General features: G+C 33.1%; 1 protein-coding gene across 7 annotated transcripts in view; it reads left to right on the top strand.

The window, feature by feature from the left end:
- LOC142344108 (uncharacterized) overlaps positions 1-26,680 on the top strand; it is a 121,151-nt gene extending 94,471 nt beyond the window's left edge. For 5 of the 7 annotated variants that reach the window (XM_075395603.1, XM_075395604.1, XM_075395602.1 and 2 more), the window contains exons 2-3: positions 17,322-17,544; positions 26,171-26,680. In XM_075395603.1, coding sequence (XP_075251718.1) covers positions 17,496-17,544; positions 26,171-26,517 — 396 coding nt within the window. In that variant the 5' untranslated portion in view covers positions 17,322-17,495 and the 3' untranslated portion in view covers positions 26,518-26,680. Of the gene's footprint in view, positions 1-14,039; positions 14,493-17,321; positions 17,545-26,170 lie in introns of those variants that run through there. The other 2 variants (XM_075395600.1, XM_075395601.1) reach the window with 2 other exon arrangements.
- The last annotated feature ends 212 nt before the right edge of the window (positions 26,681-26,892 follow it).

Here is a 26,892-nt window from a genome sequence, read left to right as displayed (position 1 = left end):
CAGATGCTCTTTCCATTTTGTTTATCAGATTTGGTCATTTTATATTCTTTTTTCTCTTTTATGATTTCAAATTTTTCTTCGGCTGCCATTTGGCCTTGTTGGTTTTAAAGCACATTCGCTCTTGTAACTTTAAATCAGCTATAATTCTAACACTATGGTTGCCTTAGAAATGTCATCAGATAGTGTAATGTTACGTTAGTACCGGATCTTTTATGTATACTACCACCTCAATTTGAAATGAAACAAATTGAAGGCAAAGATGTATGCCTTAGGCCTGTTTTTGTGGATTCTTTCTGTTTCTAAAGTAGCAATTTTAAGTTGATCGCTTTTAATGGTTACTCTTTATAAATGGAGTTGGTGTCACATAAAAGAGCTATTCGCCTCAGTTTTTCTTTCTTTGTATGTTTTCATAATATCTTTTTTATTGTTTAGATGACATTTTTGTTTTGAAATTTCCGGTGAAATATACTGTTATCTGAAAATGAACATGATCTTTACAAATTATGTAGCTTGAAAGAAATGGATTTTTTTTTATCTTTATGTTCAGCAATCCAATTACAAGATAGTAGCTTCCATTGTAAGTATATTTTACAATAATTAGCATACCCATTTATTTTGATAGCAAGATTGGTTGTGATGCTTTGTTAGTAAGTCCCACTGGCCGCTAAGGCATGGTCGTGACGTACATTATGAACAATCCCGAGTAAGGATGGATTAAATTAAATTATTTCTTAAAATATTGGCTACGCTCAGGTTTAGTTTTTTTGCTTTGCTGTTTTTTATTCATCAAATTTTTTTGGTTTCAATTTTCATGAAAGAACAGAAACTATGAAAATAATTTTGTCCTTGAAATTACCATAGTGATCTTTTTCAACTCGTTGTTTGTGTCTTTTGTCAATTTGTAGGTCATTTTTTTTCATATTTATCGGCGGTGCCAGCTCTATAACTGCCATATGAAGGTTTGTAATGGCCCTAAGGCGTTTGTGTTGAAATATGCAGACTATATTTGAGCCAACAACTGCCTATATACTCGCAGTATGAGACTACGCGCTGTGGCAAATTTAAGAAAAGGGGTGAGGAAAATTGTTGAACAATCTATTAGAATTTGAAAATCAATAGCGAAGTGGTTAGTTCACATAAAAGTGCGTTTGAAGATTCGACCTTTATTCCACAGACAATAGAGAGTTCCCGGGCTGACCAAAAGTTATAATCATAGAACTTTCATATTATGGACCATTGACTTCATAAATCAAAAAAGTTTTTAAAGATTGGTAAAATTATAACTTTGCCATAAATGAAAGTTCAATGACTATAACTTTTTCATAAATGGAAGTTTTATGACTACAACTTTTCCATAATATGGAAGTTCTATGGTTACCACTCTTCCATAACAACAGAAAGGAGGCATTTAAAGAGTCTTGGTTTTTTCGTGAGTCCTCGTGAGCTTCTTAAACTACAAGGGAAAACAGTTTTGACTGTTTTTCTTGCAGAATAAGCAAAAATGGAGGCTCTTTTTTTCCAAGATATATAGCTAAAATCTAAAATCCCGGATAAGCCAGGAACATTATAGCACATCATAGAAGAAAGAAACAACGCACAATAAAAATACAGCACATGGGAGAAGGTGCCTGTAAGGGCACAAAGGGATGGACATTTAACAAAAAATCGGTTTTTTTTTAAAAAAAAAATTTTAGCCCCCAAAACTTAAACGAAGACGCCAAACAAAAAAAAGCTGGTGCCTTACAATCCTTATGGATAGAAGGCACTACCAAAACAGTATGGGTAACATTGAACAACTAATTGACCCAGAAGGTCGCATTATATTTTTTAAATAAGATTGACTTTTTGAGAAACCCTTGACGAAATTGCAGAACTTGAACTTATACATCAATTATGGGAAAATTTTTCATTCCATAGCCAACGTTAGCCTAACACACGATTGTCATGTCAATTTGAGCAACCAAAGCCCATTGGTAAAGAAATGAGAGCAATTTTTACATAAAAAACGGTCGAAAAATCTGCGTTTCCGAACTACAAACTTTTTTATCTATCAAATTTTAAGCATTGACCCAGAAGAAAACACTGTAAGCAAGAGGGGTTTAGTGTCAACAAAATGCGACCACTCCCGTTTAATTTGGTTCAGTACTTTAGAAGTTATTAACAAAATACTATTCTATACCCCATTTTTCGGGCCATCAGCGAAGCCCAAAATCTCAGGAACCGACGTAAGACAACGTGAAACAGAGTTCCCGGCGAATTTGTGCGTGTTATTCTGGTCCACTTTGACGTTCTAGGTCACGGCAAACCTTCATGGTGAGGTGGGAAAGAATTTCCCACCTCACCATGAAGGCTATGATGTTTTGTGTGTTTCGACATAAAACAACATCCACAGAAATTTGATGAAATCGTGAAAAAAGAAAAATTGTTGAATTAACCCCATTAACTGATACAATTAGCTTCAACAACTTAAATATTGTCTAGAAAACACAAAACGCACGCCGAAAAACTTGTTCATTTGCGCAAAACAGCACTCAGCCATAAAATTTGAGAAAATATTTTGTTTTTCCGGATTCAAAAATGAATAACTGTTCTAAAAAAAAACTTCAGGACTATGACTAGCCATTCCAGAGAAGAAAGTCTCAATAGCAACAGATTAAGCTATTAATCACTCGTTTTGGTCAAAAATTCCATGAGAAATTCGAAAAAGTACAAAACATTAAGTTCCTTTCTCAATGTGATAAAACAAGTTCTTTCCTCCAACTTTTTGATTAAGCCGACGTGAGAAACCTATAAACACTGCAAAAACAAGAAGTTTTGAGACCAACCAGATTGCGATAATGCCCGTCCTATTTGGTACAGTAGTTTTAGAGAAATTGTCAAACACAAAAGAACTCGTATTTAAAATATAATTTTTTTTAAATTTTTTAAGAAATACAGCTTAATAACGTTCTAATCAGGCCAATTTAGCCACAAATTCAAGACTGCAGACATTTAACAAACTTACAGTCAACAGAATGCGACTATGGTTGGCCAATTTGGCATAGTAGTTCAGGAAAAATCGTCAGAAACAATAGGCGTGCCCTCAAATTATTAAATTTTATTTCAATTTTTTCAAAGTTAAACAGTAATAACTTTTTGATTAGAACGACTTCAGAAACCAATGAACACTGCAAGCAGTGAATGTTTAGGGTCAGCAAAACGCAACAATGCCCGTAGAATTTGGTACACTAGTTTCGAAGAAATCATAAAACACATGAAGCGTACCGCGAATTGACAATTGATTTTTTTTTTCAAATTTGGACAATAACTTTTCCGTAAAGACCTTCACACGTGTTTTTGACAGTTAATTAGATGCATGGTTAGGTGAGGTGCACACCCAAGCGTTTAAAATGAATTGGATGACCACTTTTAACATCGACAGAAGTGTCACACTATTTGCAAGGAAAAAAATTTACAAAATCTCTGAATTTCATAATGAGAATAATTGATGAAAATCCAAACTAAGGAAACAAAAATAGAAAAAAGACATAGAATGTTTAGCGAGCGTTGTGATTGACTCCATGAAGCAGTTTTACTTTCCGAAAATTTGCAGAAAAAAAAAGAAAAATCAAATTATCTACAAAAAATAGACGAAACATTTTTTTTTTGCTTTTTGAAGTTGAATAAAGTTTTTTCCTCAGCCTAAGAGACAAAATTCCGTTTTTCCTATTTTTTTTAAACTAGTGAACTTAGGTTGTTTCACCTTGAGATCTTGACGACCATTTTGAATCCGTAATTGAGAAAAAATTTTTACAGAATTAAAAAAAGATCTACTTTTTTCAATTGTTTGGGAACCGTTCTCGTACAAAAATATTTGAAAAAGATTCCGAAAAATTTTTCAGATGTATTCCTGAATGTTAACTGGATGTGATTCGAGTTGGTTGGGGCAGTTAACAAAGTTTTTAATTTAAATGAGCGTACGTTTCTTACATCGACACACCTGTCAGACCACTGGAAGTCCAACGCAAAAAAAAAAACAAATAAGAAGTTCCAAAGCTCTTCGTGGTAAAAATTGATCAAAAAGCCCATTTTTGAACTAAAACCCAGATTGTAGATTGGGCTACCAACCCCGTTGATGGTTGTTTATTTGCGCGAGACGCTCTGAGTTGATTAAAAACAAAAACTTCAACAAAACTTGCTTGAATTTTTTTTTTGCAATTGTGAAGTCGAACGAAATTGATATCAGCTGAAAACCCAGAATGTGCTTCAAAAACGTCTCAAATCTTGATGAAAACCAAGTGTTATATCAATCGGTCTTTTATAGCAATCAGCCTATAAGAATTTGCTACATTAACTGAAATTTTGGGTGTCCGATTTACCCCAAAAATATTTTTTGGATGGAAACTTATTCTATATTCTATCGAGTTTTCATTTTCCCATAATTTTTTTGTGCTATGGTCTAGTTGTACACTCGTGAAGATGAACTTGAGTTGAGGATCGCAAGTAAAGCGTTTTTGATAGTGACAAAAAATAAATAATCTTATTTGGATGAACTTTGTAAGCAAAATTATTGAGATAGGGTGGTTCAATTTTCGATGAGGTACAGATTTGCTTGATAACAGCTGCAAAACAAAAATGAGCATCGAAGAATTAAAGTTCCTCGAAACAACTCATTGGCAATATCATTTGGTCATTTCAAAAAAGAAGTAGCTACATTAACCAATATTTTGGGTGTCCGATTTACCCCAAAAAATTTTTTTGGGTGGAAACTTATCCTATATTCTATCGAGTTTTCATTTTCCCATAATTTTTTTGTGTTATGGGCTAGTTGTACACTCCTGAAGATGAACCCGAAAGGAGGATCACAACTAAAGCATTTTTGATATTGACAAAAAATAAATAATCTTATATGGATGAATTTTGTAAGCAAAATTATTGAGATGGGGTGGTTCAATTCTCGATGAGGTACAATTTTGCTTGATAACAGCTGCAAAACAAAAATGTGCATCGAAGATTTAAAGTTCCTCGAAACAACTCATTGACAATATCAATTGGTCATTTCAAAAAGGAATTAGCTACATTAACCAAAATTTTGGGTGTCCGATATACACCGAAGTTTCTTATTGGGAGGTAACTTATACTATATTATATCGAGTTTTCATTGTCCCATAATTTTTTTAGGCTATGAGCTAATTGTACACTTGTGGAGATGAACGTGAGTGGAGGATCACAACTAAAGCATTTTTGATATTGACAAAAAATAAATAATCTTATATGGATGAATTTTGTAAGCAAAATTATTGAGATGGGGTGGTTCAATTCTCGATGAGGTACACTTTTGCTTGATAATAGCTGCAAACCAAAAATGTGCATCGAAGATTTAAAGTTCCTCGAAACAACTCATTGGCAATATCAATTGGTCATTTCAAAAAGGAATTAGCTACATTAACCAAAATTTTGGGTGTCCGATATACATCAAAAATTCTTATTGGGAGGTAACTTATTCTATATTATATCGAGTTTTCATTGTCCCATAATTTTTTTAAGCTATGAGCTAATTGTACACTCGTGGAGATGAACGTGAGTGGAGGATCACAACTAAAGCATTTTTGATATTGACAAAAAATAAATAATCTTATATGGATAAATTTTGTAAGCAAAATTATTGAGATGGGGTGGTTCAATTCTCGACGAGATAAAACTTTGCTTGATATCAGCTGAAAAACACAAACTGTGCTTCAAAAAGTTTGGTTCCTCGAAACAACTCGTTGGCAACAGCAATTGGTGTTTTGAAAAAAAATTGGCTACATTAACCAAATTTTTGGGTGTCCGATTTACCCCAAAATTTTTTTGGAAGAACACTGGAACCATGTTCTATCGAATTTTCATTGTCCCATACTTTTTTGCTATACGCTGGTTTGCTTTGCACCAAAAATTAGAATGGCAAGATAACATTTCTTCGTAAGGAAGAAATTGAGTCTTTTACGGAAAAAATTGAACCAAAACTTTTCTATGAAGTTCTATGACTACAACTTTTTCATTGTTGATTGCTATTTGCAGTCTCTTTTGATGCAATGGCTTTTCATTGAATAATTCAGGGCTGGCAAGGAGTTTTTTAACTTGCAATAATGTTTTTCACTTTTCTCCAAATTTTTTTCTTTTTCTATGAAGTTCTATGGCTACAACTTTTCCATAATTCTCTGTTCGCTTAAGACTCAATTTTTCAATTTTTTTTTCAAGTTAGTTTTTTGAAACATACTTTTTCCTTCCTTTTCATGATATAAAAAAATTTTGCATAAAAATTTAATTCCATAGAACTCCCTTTTATGAAAGTTCTATGACTACAACTTTTCATAGACGCCATAATATGAAGTTGTAATTTTATAACTTTTTCAATTATGGGGTCAACCCGGGTTACCTTATGATCAAACACAATGGACTTGGCATTGAAGTGAACACTTGTAGACATAAAAAGATGAACTGATTAAATTACATGAACTGAATTTGTTGCTATGAACTTGTCTCCAAAGTCAGCCTAACTCTGATTTTGAAAAAAAAAGGTATGGAGGGACAAAATTAACCAGGGATAAAATGAAGCAAAACCAGAAGTTAAGTTCAGTTGTGGTAACTCTGTTCACATACCGTTTATTTGGGTTAAATTCCTTACTGTTTTTCCAGCTGATGAAAATATATTCTCTTATTCGCAGCCTGGGAATCTGGGATCAGAGCCAGTTTTGTATCTCGGTTTGGGTTCTTGACTAAATTATTTCACTAAAAGTTTATCGATAGTTCAGTTCCATTTTTTTCTGATCATAAGAAACCCAATGATGGGAAGACAAATTTTTTATTTTATCATTGAATTTCTGTCAATGCTATATAACTGTTTATAGAAAATCCATCGATGAGAGATCTTTGGGTCATAGAAAAATCAGACAAAAGTCATACAATCTAATGCGACGGGCAGACACTAACATCTATACATGCAAGGGCTTAAGAAACTGTGAGCAACACAAACTACATCGAAATTATTAAATTTCGGTGTGCAAAAGACCTGCTATTTCCAATTTTTCAGCTATCTTTGCTTTTGCTTCAACACCAGGCGCCATCTTGCGATTGATGCACGTCACCAGGAGTTTTCAATGATATCGGATTACACTTATCAAAATGTCGGAGTTCTCATGAAGCTGTACTTTGAGAGAACTCGAAAGCTCGTGATTGAAATCGTAAAATAGAGATTTAATATACTTTGAAACTCATCTGTTGAACTTGCGGATTTCACTTACAAGAAACACTTTACGGCATTAAATTTCAGTTCGTAATTTTTGAAGACGATCTTTCCAGTTCGCAAGTTTGTGTGTTTTTAATTTTTGACATCTTTTATCCTCCCGATGTATTGTTTTATTTTCTTCATAGTCTAATGCAAACCTAACTTAATCTTTTTATTGAAAAACAATCACAATTCAAAGAAATTGAAAGACTCATTTTTCTATTATTTTCGTTGGTTATTACTAGCCATTTATCTAAGACATAACCCTACTGCAGTCAACTCAAAGACCTTGAAATTTCAAGTTTCATTGCTGGTAGCCTAATTGTTGTGCCTATTTAATGATGATATATACAAAAGAACCAGATATATACATGAAGACCGACTAGAACCAGAAAACTATCGGCCCATATCAGTCACACCAACTTTACCAAAAGTTTTTGAGCCATTACTACTTAAACAACTAACTCACCACTTAACTCTTAATGGTCTGATTAACAAGAATCAATTCGGATTTCAAAAGCAAAAGTCCTGTCTCGATACTATGATTTCATTAACTGAAAAATACCAAAGACGAAAACAAAATTGTTGTCACACTTTTTTCAGACTTAGCAAAGGCTTTCAACTCAATATCTATAGATGTTTAAATGAACAAAATAAAAGGGTATGAAATTGGAGAGAATGCAAGAATCTTATTAAACTCCTTCCTTTGTGATAGAAAACAGCGTGTAAAAATTAGGATAGCAAAATCAGATTGGGTTGTCATAAATCACGGTGCTCCTCAGGGAACTGTCTTAGGGCTTTAATTTGTGTGCTTTATGTGAACAACTTCAGTGAAGCCGTATCAACCAATTGTGATGTATTAGAGTTTGCCGATGATACAGCAATTCTATGTCATGCAAAGAATGAAGCAAATTTGCAGCTAATAGCAGAAGATAGATAGACAGATCAATATATGAAACAAAACAGGTTAAGCTTGAATGAGGAAAAAACGAAAAATTGCGAGTAATGAAAAATTGCCCATCATTGAAACTGTTGATTTCAAGGGACACCGATTGGTAGCACCTAATAAAATTTACAAATTTAGTTGTAATAATTGATAGGGAACTGACATACCAAAATCAACTAAATAGGGTTAACCGTAAAATGGCTTCAGCAATCATATCATTATATTTGGTTCGTTATCAAGTACCGCTAAAAACTAGAATAAATCTTTTCAAATCACTAGTTTTGTCTCATGTAGATCTTAGTGCGATTTTTTTTTCAAAAATTATCGTCTTACTCTATTGATAGAATTAACAAACATAAACTGGGGCATAAAAGTTTGCTTTATGAAAACCAAATACGATACTGCCAGAGATCTGCTTCTGGAGGCTAAAATTTTTCCAGCAGAGCTCTAAATAACACGGGTGTCAATAAATAGGTTTTTCAATATTCTCCAACAAACAAAAAATCGCTCCAATGAACTTTTCAAGAAAACGTGCCAATTATTGCAAACAAACAAATACATAACCTTTTCTTAGAACAAAAATGTATGTCAAAATGGAGTAATGGTTCAATTGTTCGTAACTTTATTCGAAAATGGAACACAATTTCAATTAAAATTAGAAAAGAAACGTCGAAGACCAAATTTAAATAAAAAAGTTACAGAGGAAATGCTTAAACGACACGAAAGAGTTCCAATAGACAGAAGGGTTGCAGGATTCAAACATATTTTGTGTTAAACTTTTTTAAGAAAAGCGAAACTTAATTTGTTATGAATTAGAAAATAATAATGTTTGATTAATAAATTTCTAACATGTAACGTTAACCAAGTGGTTAAATTAATTTACTTGTTTCAGATTTTTAAAAAAGACAGATATCATTTTTTTTACCATCAACATGTGACAAGAAATACAGTACTCCGCGTTGATGGGACAGTCCTTACTTAAAGTTTTTATCAGAAGAGATTTTGAGATTTCTCACTAATGACTTCTCAAGCTTTCATTTTCAACCTTTTCATTTACCTTCTTATTCTCCCCTTTTTTCTTTTCAAAAACCTTAAATTGACCTTTCGCAATGCTTGGTTTAAACTTTTATAAGTTTAACTTCTAAATCTTCTGCATCAAAAAAAATTAGCCAAATCTAGTCTTTACAGAGAGTTTTCAAAAACAAATCAGAACCTCTCAAGTCTCTTAAAATGAGCCAAATTGACAGACTTTTATAGGAGGCCAGAATGACAGCGGAGATAAAGCATAAAACAGAGCTGAAGAACAATACCAATTTTTCTTCAAACAGGGGACCTTGCATCTAGAGAATGCCTAAAACTGTCTCCCAACATAACTCAATCCTTTCCAAAATCCAAAATGAATGCCAGGAACACACTTCCCAAGCCTAAAGCTAACCCAAGTTTCGTTATTAAGAATGTTCAACACAACATTAGTGGAGATTAGTTAAAGATGAATTTCTAATCAATAACGCAAGGAATGTGAGCAAAGTCTTACGAATAGCAAATCGAGCAACTGGCCATTCAAGAAATTAATACGAGTGATTGTGGATTCCAATAATCAAGTCAGCATACAATGACACACGACGTAAGAAAAGGTCGGCTGCTATACCGATTGGACAGAAGCCGAAAACCACACATGTAAGGAAATGTTTTAATTGTCAGAAGTTTGGTCACTAAACCAGAGAATGCGGAAATCCAATGCGATGTCTTCGCTGTTCCCAAGAAGTGTTTGTGAATGCACTGCTCAAAAAGAGAACGCTGATTATTCAAACTGTGGTGATGCTAATGTGACAGTTTATCGCGGCTGTGCGGCTTATCAGTAAAAGTTAGCTTAGGCTTCCTGAAACGAAAATGTATATAATTCTCTGCTGAAGCCAACCATTTCAAACAAAAAACAAACAGTGAACAGTCGCCCTCCTGTTCCCGTAGGTAAATTTTTATCAAAAAACAAACAGTTTGCATTACCAAGTACTAGGGTGATATTTTATAAATTGTCTCTAAGAGTGCCTCACAGATCTTCAATGAAAGGATTGAGGGTCAAATCATACACGAGAGCATCATAAGCACAATTATTGTTGCTTTGCCTTCAAGCACTTCAAAACCAACAAACAGCCTAGCAAACAGTTAAAACATTACTCAAAATGCATGAACTCGAAATTTTCCCATAGAACTGTCTTGGTCTAAAGAACCAAAAAAAACCATCTGATGTTAATTTCAGCAGAAAGAGATATAGAATTAGTTTGCCTTGCCTCAGTTACATTAGGAACGAGCAAAAAAGGCTCTGCTCAATAACTACATCGTTGCAATTTTGTCTTCTATCGATTATCTTGATCAAGATTCTATTATGATATTAACCGCTGACGACTTCTGCACTCAATACTCGAAACAACTCTCAGAGTGAAAACTAATTAATTCATTATTGTCTTGAGATTTTCCTAAGTTGCGGCGTGGAATATGCTTCAACCACCTCTACTTCCCCAAGCTTGTTTGCGATGCCGAATTGTAAACTATTTTTATTAGCAGAGTTTTCATTATCTCACATTAATTTTTTGGTCGACTAAGTTTTACGTACATGTCTACTTTGACGCGCATGCCTACTGTCGTATCTTTATAGAAGCCACAAACCAAAGTGTGTTTCAAAAAAACAAACATTGACAATAAAAGAACAAAACTCACCCGCGTCGAGACCAAATGGCCAATTTGTAAGAAATTGTAAGTTTCTGGCAGAAATTTACAAGGCGATGCATCGCCTTGCAAGTTTTTCTTCCAAATAATTGCAAGTTCTTACAAGTTCATACAAAATATCCAATCGACTTACAAGTTCATACAAGTTAACCATTCGACTTACAAGGATCTTACAAGTAAATCATTTGTTTTGCAAGGCTTTTACAAGTAAACAATTCGACTTAAAAGGCTCTTGAAAGTTAACCATTCAACTCGCAGGGTTCTTGCAAGTTAAAAAATTGACTTAAATAATTTCTTACACGAAATTTTTGAATGTAAGTTTTTACCAGATATTTTTTCTGCCTATATTCTAACAATAGAACGTTGCAAGATATGATTTAAACAGATAATTCAAAAATATCGAATCTGCAAAAGTTTAAATTGAAATTATAAAATAAAATTTGCTTAAAAAATGAATGGTCACAAAATTATTTTTGGAAAATGCTGACATATGAAATTTCAATCAAAGTCAAAAAGGGTATGAAAGTTTAGGCGCAATTAGGCAAAAAAACAATCGTGAAGAAGCTAATTGAGATCTACTTTTGATTAATTGAGCTGCAAAAGGACCTCTTGATTTGATGAAAAGGAGAAGTAAACATTTTAATACGTAGAAGTAAACATTGTAATATGTTATCCAAATCGAGCAGCTAACTCTCGCGTGCTAACTACGGTAAATAAATGAGCCTAAAATAGAATTAACCAATAAGAGTGGAGCTAAACTTTCAAGAAACCTACAAGTTAGCCATTCGACTTGCAAGTTCTTGCAAATTATCCATTTTACTTGCAAATTCTTGCAAGTTAACCATCTTTTGCAATAAATTTGCAAGTTCTTACAGGTTAACCATTTGGTGTCGACCCAGGCAGCCACTAAGTACGCAGAATTCTTATTTTTGAGTTGCATGATTGACAACAAATGAATACAAAAAAAAATTTGAACAACAAGCGAAAAAGATGTGGTTTTGCAAATAGTTAAAACAGGGTTTCGGGCAGATTAAGACACTAAGACATAATTTCTTAACCGTAACCTATATTATTACTCGGTAAATCTTTTTGCATAGGAGAACTTAACATGTTCTTTGTTTGAACAATTCAACAATACCTTTGCTATTTGCCCAGATTACGGTAACAGATCACATAAAAACACTTCAATGAAGACAAATTAAAACAACTGTTTATTTTCATCAGAGTTTTTTAATGTTCACAAAAGTTTTTGGATTTGAAAAACAAACCAATTCATATTGAAAAGTTTTTTCAAATCGAAAATAAAATTTAACATGTTTTCAGAGATTTGACACAAAAATACTACATAAAAAATATCGTCAAGTGATTGATATAAGTACCAAAAATTTATTTCAATCAAGACATCAGACATTAGTCTCCCCACTTTCGAACTGCTTTTATTTGTCATCTCAAAAAAGCTGTTTTTTATTAACAAGAATGAAACTGGAGTCCATGGTATTTCTCAAAATGATATCAATTACAGCTCAAATTGAATTGTCATTTTCTTGTTTCTAGCACCTTGTCATCTTATTATCATCAAACTCTCTTATTAACCCGTTTCTGTATATAATGTAAATAAAATGCGACGTTTTATCTTTTACATTAAAATTTCAACTTTTTTACTCCATTTACTTTTTACAGTTGAGTCTGCAAGATACATAAAAACTCGTTTGGTTTCACCAATAGCCAAAGCCTAATCAAAGCTGCAAATACCGGCCTCGAAACGACGAAGAGACAAAATAATTCTGAAAAAATTGTCCGCTTGAATTTCCCAGAATAAATTTTTTTTGAACAGTAAATCGAAAACTGGCTGCCGTTTTGTCTAAAAATTTATTATTCAATGGTGTGTTTGAATTAAAACTATTTGCTACTTTAATTGTCAACTTTTTGATCCCATTTGCTGATTAGATGTGGCGTGATAGCCGAGAGGTAAGGTGTGTGGTTCACACGCCAAAGATTGAGAGTTCAATCCCCTGCCTCCGTGAAGCTGTCTGTGTAAGGATGAGCTCTTACTTTACCATAGCTTCAGGTTGACCATAGCCTGACCAATGTTGGCTGCAATAATGGTACCACGTGAAAGTTTCAGACGCAAAAAAAAGTGGCTATGGTCACCAAAACAAGAGCAATGCTGCTCATGAAAAGATCAGTCTGAAATGTGGGGAATAATAAGAAAAAGGGCAGCTGAAAATAGGCTACTGTAGGCCTAATGCTGTTCCACTGCGATTACCCAGGAACCACAATTATTATTATTATTATTATTATTATTATTATTATTATTATTATTATTATTATTATTATTATTAGATCAATTTTTGGTGTTCTGTTTTTATTTTCCAGATTTTCACTTTAGGAGGTCAATGACTTTTGCCATGTCACAGTCCCCAAACTTCATACTTCGAAAATCAATTAGGTTTTGTGTTTTGTTGGGGGAAAACTGGCCGATATTATCGAGTTTTTAGGTTTTGAAATCTGTTACTCACTTTCACGGAGAAACGATTTCACAAAGAACCAATTTCTGTTTTCAAAACGTCTCTTGATTGTTAATTGTACCAATTATATTTAAAAAAAACAAATGATAAAGGGTGAAATAATCGGGGTGAACTGATATAGGGGTGAATCAATCGGGGTGAAATAGTGGTAAGTGAATTAGATAGGGGTGAAAAGGCGTGACATCTTAATTTTTATTAAGTTGGTAAAATGATTGAGTGTTCAATCACCAGTCGGATAAAGTTGCTCTTCGGCTAAAAGCTTGAATATAAAATTGTGTGTAAATATAGCCATTAACGGATCAAAAGACAGCGTCAACAACTGCGATTCGGGACAAGTCCAATTTTACAATCCAAATATAAACAACAATTTAGCCCAAAGAACTGGACTAACTCAGATTTCCTTCCGGTTTGCAAAATAGCCAAAACAGTCATGATTTTGTTACCAAATATTGCCAATTTTACCCACTTTTCGCACAGACAGAAGATTTAGGATCTATTTTTACCCGCAGTTCGGCTGCTGCTCGAAACTTTGTAACTCGTATATAATTTGCCATTTTTCCGGCGGGTATAACTTGTTCACATACCGTAGAATAGTTTAAGCAGATTTGTAGAGGAAATAAAAGTGGTAAAAACACTTTTCAACTCGCATTTATCACCTGAGCTGTTGAGCTCACGGCTAAAGTATCGTTTCTAAATAATTCAAATAATTTCACTTTCTCAGCCTTCTTATTTTTCCCACCTTTCAGTGGAAAAAATTCTGTCTCATTCTTTTCCCCTTCCTTCCCCGGCTTGTTTTTGCTTTTTCTATTCTCAGGCTATTGTTTCAATTATTTCCCCACGCGCCTTTTCTCAACTCTTTGGAGATTAAATGCGTATTTACCAACAGTAAATTTGTAGTTTTATTTCACATTATTTCAAGTTGCTTCTCTTTTTATTCACGTCTTGTAACGATACTCATCACAGCGAGCGCACGGCTGTAAAAAATGGCAGTCTTAACAGGAAGTGATCATAGTCAATAAATCAAAAACAAACAAACAACTCGACGTAGGTATATCTTTTTAATGTCATCCTTTCGGTTTATCCTACGTTTTTCAGCTACATTTTACACCCTTTGCCCCCATAGCACCCCCCGACTTTTTCCACTATACGAATTTTCAAGGCAGACACAGCAAGTTAGACAAACAGTCAATGTAAGCCTTATCTCATAATTATTCTAATAACATTTTGTTAATTGGATGAAAAGGTAAAATTTTGCATCTTATTATGGTGTAGTGACCCACCTTTTCCAACCCTTTACCCATATACACTTAATTACTGCTTGTTTATCATACGGAACATTATTATATGATTCATAAGTTCTGAAGGCTATTATTTTACCAAATTGTTTTCTTGGAAATTTTGTCGCGAACAATAATAACTTTGCATTTAGGGCGATTTAGGGCTCTTTACATCAAATAACTTAGCATTCCAATTCATTGATTTTAGAGAAACCTTTTTAGGTGCCCTGTGTACCATTAGTCATTCTTTTTCCTAAAAAGAGTTTTAGTTCTCAACAGAACAACTTAGAAAATAAATCTTTTCATAACAAGTTTAACTATTCTATAAAAAGAGCAGAAAATAGTTTCCTTAAGAGGATTAAAAGTAATAACAACAAGGAGGCTTGGGCATATGAGCTTACACATAATGTTCGGGCCCCTCTCATTTTTTTTACTTAATTGTCTATCAAAGCAGGACGAGAAAGAAAGCTTCCAAAAATACACATATTGTTCAAAATAAACAATTAAAGATCGAAAAATCATTTAAATGCATCCACTAAATGAGATAAATTAAACCTGCTATAGATAATAAAAGTGTGATTAGCATCAGAAAAACATAGCTTGTATGTTTCCAGAAAACATATGGAACTGTTCCTTGATGAGACAAGTTAAAAAGTCGACCACAAAGAAAAATAAAGCAAAATTTGGAGTTACCTGCAAATTTTTGAAAATAATAAATTGAAACTCAATAACAGCAAAGAATATCAACTCAAAAAATTGAGCACTTTTCTTTGATAAAACGTTGTCGAAGCCGTCGAAAACAAGAGCTATTAATTAATGCTATCATATTTTTTCAACAGCTCTCATCTTCAAAGCAAAAGAAAATAATCATCATTGTTTTAGTATATCAAACAACCAAAAAAAAATCAAAAATAATCAAACGTCCCAAAATGGCAAAGTTTTTTTTTGAAAAGTCAAATTATTAGAGCCATTAATTAATTAATCCGGAAAACGCGTTTATTTCTAGGTTTCTAGAAAGTTGACGCAGCCTGTGTTTAATGAGTCTCTGCTACAAATTGACAAAAATAAGAGTACAAATTAACAACGAGTACACGTGGAACTAAAAAATCCAATAACAATTTGGCAAAAACACATCGTTGAAGCCTTTAAAGCCATAAGCTATCGTTTAAAAAAGTAATAAGTGTTTAATTAGGTTGCCTTTCGATACCTATGGGCGCTCATTTTAGGGCGAATAAGCCAAAACGTTAACACAAAAAAAACTACAAGCAATGACCAGTATCAAAAATTAGAACAAAATCGATTAAAACACAGAGCACCAAGGTCGTGAATCCATCAGCTGCAACAATATAACAGATTTTTGTTTGCTTCACCCAAATGTGGATTTGACATGTTGTAAATTAGACTAAGTTACAAGCTGCAAAAACGAACAAAAAGTTGCACTGTTCCAAAAGTCGAACAAATTTTTTAAAAACAAATTCTGTCAAGTTCATTAATACCTTTAGTTATCAACTGAATTCTTTAAATGTGTTGAAATTTGTCTCCAGCACAGCGGTAGCCGAGCCATCGAGATCTCTCATTATCTTGAAGATGTGATACGACCACATAGGAGCAACAAATTCAGACCAACTCCAAAAAGTCCCTTATATTTTTAGAAAACGGTTCTCGAAGCCGTTAATACCAAACGCCATTCACTAAAAACATTGTTTTTGTTTAAGTGAGTGTTCTTAAACGCACGTTACCAAGCAACCTTGTCATAATTATGATTCAAACTACAAAGTTGCTAAATTATATGTACCAATGATGAAACCAAATTTTCATGAACCGTAACCACAACAAATGGCAATACCACTTCAAAGGAGAACTCAAGAGTACATGGAGTACTTTTGTCAGCTTAATTCAATTTCTAAAAATTCCCTTTAGCGTTTTGAAATTGTTTCACTCCAATCTAATCAATATTTGGTTTACGACTAAAACTTTGAACTTTATTTGAATGTAGAATTAGCAAACTTCTAAAGACAATGCACGGCTTTGCCGTGAAACCAATTCAAAGAAATCGATTTCCCCTTCAACGAAATTCTTTTTCTCAGTTTCAAAAGTTTTCAATACTTTGGAAAAAGGCAGAATTTCTACATATTTTAATGCTCAGATTTGCATTTTGATTTGTTGAATACTGTGTTTATTTGGATTTTTTTTCCATCTAATTAGAATAACTGTCAGATAATGAAACAATTCTTTTGCTTAAATAAAATTTTCAATTATATGTGATTTAAGAACACTCAATTTATAAACAATTTGAAAAGTAGTGTTCCAAAAGCAAAAATTTCAGGAATGGAAAGGTTGCGTTGTAGGTTATTTATTAAATCCTAACATTAAGTTTAAAGCCATCTTTGGTATTAAAAGAATTCAGGGATTGAAATTGATTGACAACAAAAAAAATGCTTTTAGACTTTCCTGTTACTATTTGTTGGGAATGAACTTGTAATACCCCAATTAGAATCTAACTTTAATTTGGACTTTTTTCACTTATTTACATTGATTAATGAATTAGACTACCATTTAAAGTTGAGATAATTGGTTAATTCTATGTGTTATATTTGCAGGCTGGCTTATCATCACAGGAAATAACTGCAGACGGTACCCGCATATACTAATCAGGATATACACTCAGTGCTAATCCCAGTATTGCTCTTCCAATTAATTTCCAAGGAACCCCTTCGAATAGCATAGGCATCGTTTATCATTGCAGGTGGGTTGGTGGTACCAGGTCCCTGAAGATGAAACCGAGTCTTCTCTTGCAGTTCTGCTTCAACTCATGCCGTAAAAGTAATTATTGTTTGATTTCGTTAAATTAAGTTATTTTATTAAGTTAAAGAACTCTATTAAATAATAAGTTTATCGGGTAAGTTTACTTATCGAAAATATAAAAACACCCGTGAAACTACCCGAACAGTTCGGCCAGATTTACTTCATCTGAAGTTTGCCCTAACAAAACTGAAAACTACCTGAAGTTTTACCTCCGGAACTTACTTTTTAAAGTTACATTCTAAACTGAAGACTTATATAATAAAGAGATTTTTGAATGATACGTTCAACTAACATAATAATAACTGAGACTGAATTGAACAGATTCGCTAATTGTTCCGGCCCACTTTGGTGGGGGAGGAACTATATACTCCAATGGGCTTTTTTTTGTTCAGTCAATTTTGACCGACCGATATAATAATCGTAGAGAGTTGTTAGTGGTATCATTAGAAAGCCCGTCCAGCGAAAAATATGAAATAATGAATATTACCACACGGTTGTTATCGCCACCGAGAAGTTATCAAACTCCGAAGCAGAGGTGTTATGATAACTTCGAAGGCGATAACAACCGTGTGATAATTTTTTTAATCAACACCTGTTGCGATCATGTTTGTTTTTAGACAAGTTTATCAAACTGTTTCCATCACTAGACTACGAGTTTATTACCACTTTTTTGTCGCCACTGTTTACTTAGTAACAGTGGCGACATAAGAGTGGTGATAAACTCGTAGTCTAATGCTGAAGCGTTATTCCAGTGGCGATCGGGCATTAAAAATTATTACACGATCAATTTATTTAACAGCTATTATCGCAACAGGTTTTGATTAAAAAGATTTTTTTATTTTCGTTTTTACAGCAAATTATCGAGGTTTGAGGTTTTGTGAATAGGAGATTGTTGTTTTTATTCACATTTGTTGTTTTTATTGACATTTTCCGTTTTTTTACCACAATTTTGTTAATTTTGCTAAACTATTGCAAATTTATTATCGGTATTGGATTTGATTTTATAGAGGAAGGTTTCTGGAATGTTCAATCCAAGTTTTTTGGCTAGAATTTTTGCTACACATCTCAAAATTTAGACTTTTTTTGACAAAATTGGACCAAATATGTTTTTTTAGCCCACTTTCTTTAAATTTGCTGGAAGTATTAACCTTAAGACTGCGATCATACGCTTTGTAAGCTCAAGAAGTGCGTAGTTGTAGTCTCACTGAACTTAATAGTCTACCGGAATTATAAGTTTGCAAGTTTTTTTGCAAATTCCTAATCGGTAATCATAGAACATGTATTTTTGTTTTTGATATACTGAAAAATGCTGAATAAAAATTGATCTATATCGCTAACATTTGACTGTTTGAGTGTTTTATTAGAAGCGCAGCAATTTCAGGGCTGATCTTGATCTCAATATGGATCCTTACGGTAAAAAAAAGATACTAATGGGCCGAAGCCTTTTTTTTCAAAAGGATTTCAACTTTTATAGATTTTGTATTTTACTGACAAGATTTTCAAATCAGCGCTCAATTATTGACAAAAAACTATTTGCAGAAAATGGATATTAGAAGCCACATATTCTGGGTTCAGCGTTAAGCTCATAGTTTTTATGGCTCTGACCTATTGCTTTCGTAAAATTTTACGGACTTCTTATGTTTTGCTTTATTTGTAATACTTTTTGTTGTGATGTAACGGCTGCTCTCCTTGTGTTTCACAAAGAAAGTTTTACACCGCCCAGTTCGTTCTGAGTGGTTAAAAAATCTGTCCGGATACTTCGTTTATGCAGTTCGCTTTTGTAACTGTATATCCGCTCTGCTGTACTTACCGTTGCATTAACTATTTTAGTTCGTAACTATTCGCTGATCTTAGTTTTTTCAACTATCAATTTGAACTGGATTGCTACAGATCACACAATACGGGATCTCTTTATGTATACCAGTTCAATCCGATAGAAAAAACAAATCGAAGACAAAGATATATGTCTAAGACCTGTTTGTGCAAAAATATTTAAATTTAAACCTAAGTTGGCTTTTGCTGTTTGTACTCACAAGTTGAGAATACCAGAAGTTGGGGTTGTAACAGTTGAATTTCAGCTCCAATAATTCGTTGATGCAAGACACAGTAACAGAATTTACTGCTCAAGAATAATATTTTGAACACAAGACACAGTAACAATTTACTGCTCAGGAATATTTCTAGTTCAAGACACAGTAACACGTTATTTACTGCTCAAGACAATTTGTTTTGCAATATTTTGCTGAGTTATACTTTCAGCCGTTTTCTGCGGCTACTACGTTGAGTTCTGTGTGTTGCTTTTTGTTATTTCCCCTTTTTCTCTCTTTTCTCACGTGACAAACTGTAACTAGAACTAGAACTATAACTATAACTATTAAATGACTAAGACATCAGAAAGTGTTTTGTTTCTATTTTCCCCGCCTATGCAAGCTTGTTATTCCTTAAGCTCAGCTCCAACATGTGAAATGACGTAGTCTGCACATTCAAAGATCCAATTTTTTTTATCAGGTATAGGGGAAAATCAGATAATGTTTTCAATTGTTATCTAATGTCTCTCAGGACTCTGAATTTGTATGTTTGAAGAAAATATTGGTGAAATTTTGAACTTTGCCAATATTTGGTCTTATTTCTCTCTTCTTATGGCATAGTCTCAGTGAAAAGAGTCAAAAACCCATTTCCTGTGAGTTATAATTTTATTTTTGGTGGAATTCTATTTAACTACTGGTTTCTTTGTTTTGAGACTACGAGTTTTCATTTTTTTATAATAATTGCACATTTTATACGTTTAATTTGTTTCTTGGTCAATTTGCGACATTATTCACGGGTCCAATTCAAAGAAAGCATAGTTGGAAAATTGCACAGTTTTAAAAGGAATATCCGATTATATTAATTGTATTTGTTGAATAGTTTAAGCTTTTGGGCTGAGACACAACTCTCCCGCAAAATTTAGTTGATATTTGGTTTTGCTTCTGTTTGCCTTTCTTTTTGTTTTTGGACGACAAATACTTGATAATGATATGTGTCAATGACTTATTCAGGACGTATGATTGACCCTAATTAAAGAAATCAGTTTAAATCTATCTGTTTTCTTTTGAAGTTATTTCTTTTGACTGATAGCTTCGACCAATTTGATTTCGTTAAAAAAATTTTTGATATTTCTATACTTTTTAATTTTGTGGTTTCGTGTCGCCATTTCTCCGTAGTCTTATTATTGGGAATACCCGTTGATGTTCAGATGAGAAGCAATTGATAATTCACAGCTCTTGCAGATAACATCCTACATTTACAGTGGTATCGCAAAACTATTTGCGAAGCTTTGGCTTCTGCCTGTGTTTATTGTTATTGTGTAGTCTTTTGACATAGTCTCATTAATAAGAGACCCAGTTAGCTTCCTAGGGGGCTGCAACTTAATCCATCTCTTTTGCTGAAATTCTATATCTTTTATGACTTTTGAAAGTATTTGCTTTCAAAAATATAATTGAATTTTTGAGCTTCGCCATTTTTTAAATTGTTTTCGGTCGATTTATACCTTAGTCTCTATAGAAATAGGCGACAACTCATTTGCAGTGAAGTAGAATTTTATCATTATATTTGTTTTAATTTCAACTGTTTGTTTCTTGGCTTTTTATTAATGTTACTGCGGGATTTCATAAAATGTTTGAGATTTTTATATATTTGCACATTTTAACAGACTTTCGTTTTCTTTTTTAAAAAATAACAATAATGTTAGGTCCAATTCGCTTTGAAATATTGAGCGGTTGAACGTTTTTAATGTTTTCATTGTCAAGTTTTTGGGGCAAACGCATTCAATGTCATTTTTCTGCAAAGTTCAATTAAACATGGAGATACAAATGAACGTTTTATTGATTTGAGTATTTAATGAAAATAATCATTTTGAAATTAATTGTTTTCAAATATAGAAACGTCGCACCTTTGAACTCCGCTCCTTTCTTGCCCTTTTGTCGACCTGATACCCAGTCGATTGAGGAAGGTCCCATATCTTCTGTATTGAAACATTGGTTAATTTGTTTCGGTGAGAATTTATCTGATGCGAGATTGATGTAATTGTGATTTTTTCAAATACAGACATCGAGTTTTCTTCGTTATTAATTTTTGTTTTTTGATATTTTATTGCTTTTTTAGTAGTCCTATTAACAATAACTTTCATCGGCTCTCAACCATGGCATTATTGTATTCCATTGGTTGTTTGTTAAACGATATGTATGCTTTTGAAAGTTTTCTATCTCTTCGTCATTTAGTAACCAATTAAGTCAAGAATGTGGATGAGCAAGTTCGGACCATTATGTGCGTACACACTTTATCGAGCCTCCTTTGCGAAATATTTTGCTCGAGTCCAACCCACCAAAGGCAGGCATTTCTGAAAACTGTTTTTATTTGTTTGTCAGGTGTTATTTATTTATTTGTTATTTATTTTTATTTGTTGTTTTTTGTTTGTGCAAAATGTGGATTTCAGAGGGACGGAATATCAAGAGATAATTTGAGCATTCCAAAAACTTTTCTTTCTTCAATTTTTTGAGTATAACAAATTTGAAAGAGAAAAATTTCAAAAATTTTTCGGCTTTACTTTTAAGCAAAAAATGTTTGCGACCTAAGAACTAGCAAAATGTTTCTCCGTCTGAAGATTTTCATTTTTGATAACGAAAAGTTTTTTCTATTTACACAACATTTCTTCGTAGAGGGTTTGTATGTTTTAATTGTAACTTTTAATCTTTTAATGCGGAGTAATGGTTTGTTTTTTTGTCTCCTTACAATGGTTGATAGAAGTCTGCCAAATTTTTGTTGAAAATTGTGTTTTGACAAGTTTTGAAGCTATTCATGCAAATAAAAACTTTTTATCTTTTTATCAGCAAAAATTTATGCCATCTTCCGCTTCCGTATTTTGAATATGTTAGCGATTCACTTCTTGCTTTTGACCGAACTTGAATGCTTGTGGAAGATTGATGGAAAAAGTTTTTAAAAAATATTGCACAATTAAACAGAATTGAAAAAGAATTTGCTCATTTTTCTGCTGGTGTCTGCGAGACATTTCGTTTCTAATGTCACCAACTGTTGGTTTAACAATGCGGGCGTTGAATCATAACTTTTCTTCAAGTTGTGCGAAAGTGAACGCTGGAAGACGGTGAATGCAAAAATAGTTCCCCGAAATAATAAAAGCTCGTTTTGAAATTATTGAAAAGCCTAGCGTCCTGGTTTTTTCGTGAAATGAATGAATCAACAGCAGTTGTTCTGATCTATGATGATGACCGCTTATACAGGTCAACAATTGTGTTGAATTTATGAGTCATGATAAGCTATTTCTGATAAAAAAAATTTTGTCTTCTCAAATTCTATTTTTATGGGATGGAAAATTGTGTGCAAAGGCACAATACCAACACTCCTTAATCTGTATTCGGACAACAATTTGCTGTTTGTTGCAACCTATTTGCGCAAAATAAAAATGTAAATGTTGCTTATTTAGTCCTACAGTTCGACCTCTGTACTCAGAACTAATCTTTAAGAAGTTTCGGCATACAATGACAACTTTTCTGATGTCCGTTTACCCGTATTTTTAAATGGAAAAGAAAACATTCTTGTTCCACATTTTTTGTTGCTTTGCTGATTTTGTTATTTTAGTCATATTGCGTTTGACTTCGATTGTTTCAAAATTTAGCTAATCAAGGAGACCGTTACTCTTTTTACATTCATTTTAACAAGGCGGCTCGTTAATGTGCGTTCGCACATGATGTTCCGACCCGAGCTCATCTACATTTTTGACTTAATTGTCAACCAAATGAAGAGATAACAAAAATAGATGTTTGAATTTAAAAAAACATGCTACATTTTAAGTTAATTAAGCACACTAAATTCTGCCACGATGAAATAGCAATCATAGGTTTCATTCATCTGACATCAATAACTCATCACAATAAGTCGTATGGCAAAGAAAAATACATCAAAACCACGAAATTTTTGAGAAAACCCATAGTATCAAAGTCAAAAAATTCTACAGTTTTCAACGGAAGTCATTTAATACGCTAAATTATGCCTAGATGATGTGACAACAAAAACAAAAACAGGCAAAATCCAAAAGTTCGGTAGAAAATTGAGAGAAGAAAGTGTCGAAGCTATTTAAACCATAAGCTTTTTTCTCTGAAAACTTTTTCAACGATCCATTGATTATCTTCACTAAGCCAATGGGAGCTATCAATATTAGGATAATGTGATACGATTTCAAAAGGAACCAAAATTACCAAAAAAAAATCCAAAAATTTTAAAAAATTTTGAAAACTCGTGCACCGAAGTCAAAAAAACCAATAGTTAGAAGACAAAACCGCTAACTAGATACATTATTGCTGATGTAGAAAAAAGCGGTTCTGTCATTGCCGAGACTGACTTACAATCCACGAAAATAAGCTTAAGATTGATTTATGTTCAAAAAAAATAAAAAAAATATTTTTAAAGTCTTAACAGCCATTAAACTCAAAAGCTTTCATAGGAATTCAATGAATACGCTAAGCTATGACACGATGTGGATACAAGGATGTTTATGATGCCTAGGTAATCAATAAGACATCACAAAATGTCTTATGACTATGAAAAAAACAACAAATACAGGCAAAAACCAAAATGTCTTTAGAAAAGTGGGAGAAGAAAGTGTTGAAGCCATTTAAACCATATTTTTTCTCAAAAAGTTTTATCTATGATCTTTTGGACGTCTTCACTAAAGGAAGATGTAGCCATCAATATTAGGATGACGTGATAAGATTTCAAAATGAACCAATAAAACGAAATGTCCGAAAAATTTTTTAAAAAATTTGAAATCTTGTGGCATTGAAAACGTATAGCCAATAGTTATTTAATAAAGCCGCCAATGAGATTAACTTATGTTTCTGTGGCATGAAAGAGATCAATCCTGTTTTTACTGAGACGAACTTACAGTTCACAAAAATAAGTTTATGATTTACTTATTTTAAAAAACTTTCGAAAATTTATTTTCAAAGTCTTAACAGCCATTAGCTGTCCACTCACAGCACTAGATAGGTTCACTCAATGCTCATTAGTAAATCTATTGCACCTTTATTTAACAAGTTTATGCCATAGGATTATAAAACTTTAGGAAAACCTCAAAAAATAAATCAAAATTTCATTTGAAATTGCGAAATTTGAGATACGAGTCCAAAAAAAACATGAGCGATCCCTTCGAAACAAATTTTTTGTTCATTGGGCTTCATTTTGTCGTAGAAGAGGTTTGTATTTAACGGAACTTTGATATTAAAAGTGTCTAGAAGTCTCTAGTTGACTTGAAAAAACAAAAAAAAATGCAAAATTTTCTAAAAAAAGCTCCCAAACCTAATTCGAATTTTTTTAATATATTAAACTTCCCTCTAAGACTAGAACTAGTCTTTGTTATCTCCTTTCGTCTATTAGGAACCTAAAATTGATTTACTTTTTGGCGTGAAATCTAGTTTTGAATTAAATTTTTCGTAGAAAAAACGTTAATTCGAACGAAAATTACGGTAAAAGTGAACAAAAGTGAACCAAATATCCAGTGTTCACATGAAACTTTAAACCTCGATAACTCCTCGAAAAAAAACGAAAGTCAAAAAAATCTTTTTAATTTCGAATTCTACGCTGGACGAGCTTTTCAATGATACCACGCACATTTCTGTACGATGAATATATCGGTCGGCCATAATTCACGGAACAAAAAAACACATTTGAGTATATAGTTGCTCCCCCCCACAAGTGGGGTCGGAACAATAAAGCTTATTGCTAAGATGATTGAGTCGGTAAATAACTGCCTACCTTAGTAAACTGGGGAAGATTATCTTGTAGGATCTTTTAAGATTCTGTCAGAATCTTACAAGAGGATATATCGTCTTACAAGATTTTCCGACAGAATCCTACAAGATAAGCATTTCTCTTACAAGATTCTTACAAGATAAACATCCGTCTCACAAAATTATTACAAGAATATATCAAAAGTAAATATCCAAATTTTTAACAGGAAATGAAAATTGAGTTTGTTATCTTGCTTGTCAAATTTAATGAATGCATAAAAATCAGTCAAATACGCCCAGCCGTTTCTCTAGCTATTTAAAACAATAAAAAAAATAATTAACACAACGAACCAATGGGAGAACAGCTCAACTGGATCGAAATTACAAGAACTTCACGAGATAACCACAAGTGGGGTCGGAACAATTAAAATTTGTAAATAACTCCATAAGTTAATGAATAAACAGATGTACCATGTACGTGGTTAATTGATAATGAGCGTTTTTGTCATCATAAAGCAGAAAAAATATCTCGTCTATATATTTTAGCATTAGACAGTTTTGTATATTTTAACTGTTTGATATAACAATTTTGATATAACATTGAATAGATTTTCATTTTAATTGTTTATTTTTTTCTTTCTCCATATGTCCTCGAAGGTCGTAGGCTTTTTGGAAACAGCTACGATTAGGTAAAAAAATTTCTGGAGAAATTAGGCAAAAATTTTAAACCAAAACTTTGTGGCAACCGAATTAAGCGAATATCAACTAAAACACTCAAGTATTCCTGCTTTCGCCTGATCGAACTTCGCCTAAAATACAATCCAGATTCCTCGAATGTTATTCAATCGGTTGCCTTTAACTAGGAAACAGGAAAGCGGACACGACAACCAGGGAACAACCCCGATTCGAGTTGTCAATCATCAATGAAGTCCCCTCATTCATGGAGACTTACACCCGAAGGGCCTCCCATTCCTATTCGCAACACTACAGCATCTCAAATCAGTTTAACAACTCATCAGCAACTAACAACCAACATTCTTTGAGCGCAGAATCTGCAGCTGCAGCGTCTATCAGAAGCAACGCTCTGAGCGCCCAATCAAATCGCTCCATTTCCAATAACAGCGCGACCAATCAGATTTCAGTGTCAGAAAAACTAGAACCTAGTCCTAAAAATGAGCATAAAATTCAAAGTTCGAGTAAAAACACGTGATTTTCTTTGGTCTGGTTTTTTGGTTCATTCCCATTATAGAGCGCAACGCAAAAATAATCCCGCCCCTCTAATATGGCATAATTACGGTATATTGGGTGTCTATAGGTTCTACACCCACCCAGATCGAGATCCCAGACGGAGGTAACCGGTGATCAGACCCAAGTAAATCCCACATGGTGTGTTTCTAGACTAAAGTTACAGGTTCGTCAAATGGGTTCGAGTGCACCACAGTCTCAACAATGGTCTTATTTGGGTCTAATCGGAGGTCTGCTCCGTCTGAGATAAAACTGGGCAATCTATTATGGACAAGAACCACTTTTTTACTCTGAACGTGTTGCACTTGAATAGAATAATGTCAAATCTGCAATTCTATAT

The sequence above is a fragment of the Convolutriloba macropyga genome, chromosome 8 (genome assembly GCF_964194025.1).
Source record: "Convolutriloba macropyga chromosome 8, txConMacr16.3, whole genome shotgun sequence".
NCBI classification, from domain to species: Eukaryota; Metazoa; Xenacoelomorpha; order Acoela; family Convolutidae; genus Convolutriloba; species Convolutriloba macropyga.
This window is presented reverse-complemented; position numbering and strand designations above follow the sequence as displayed.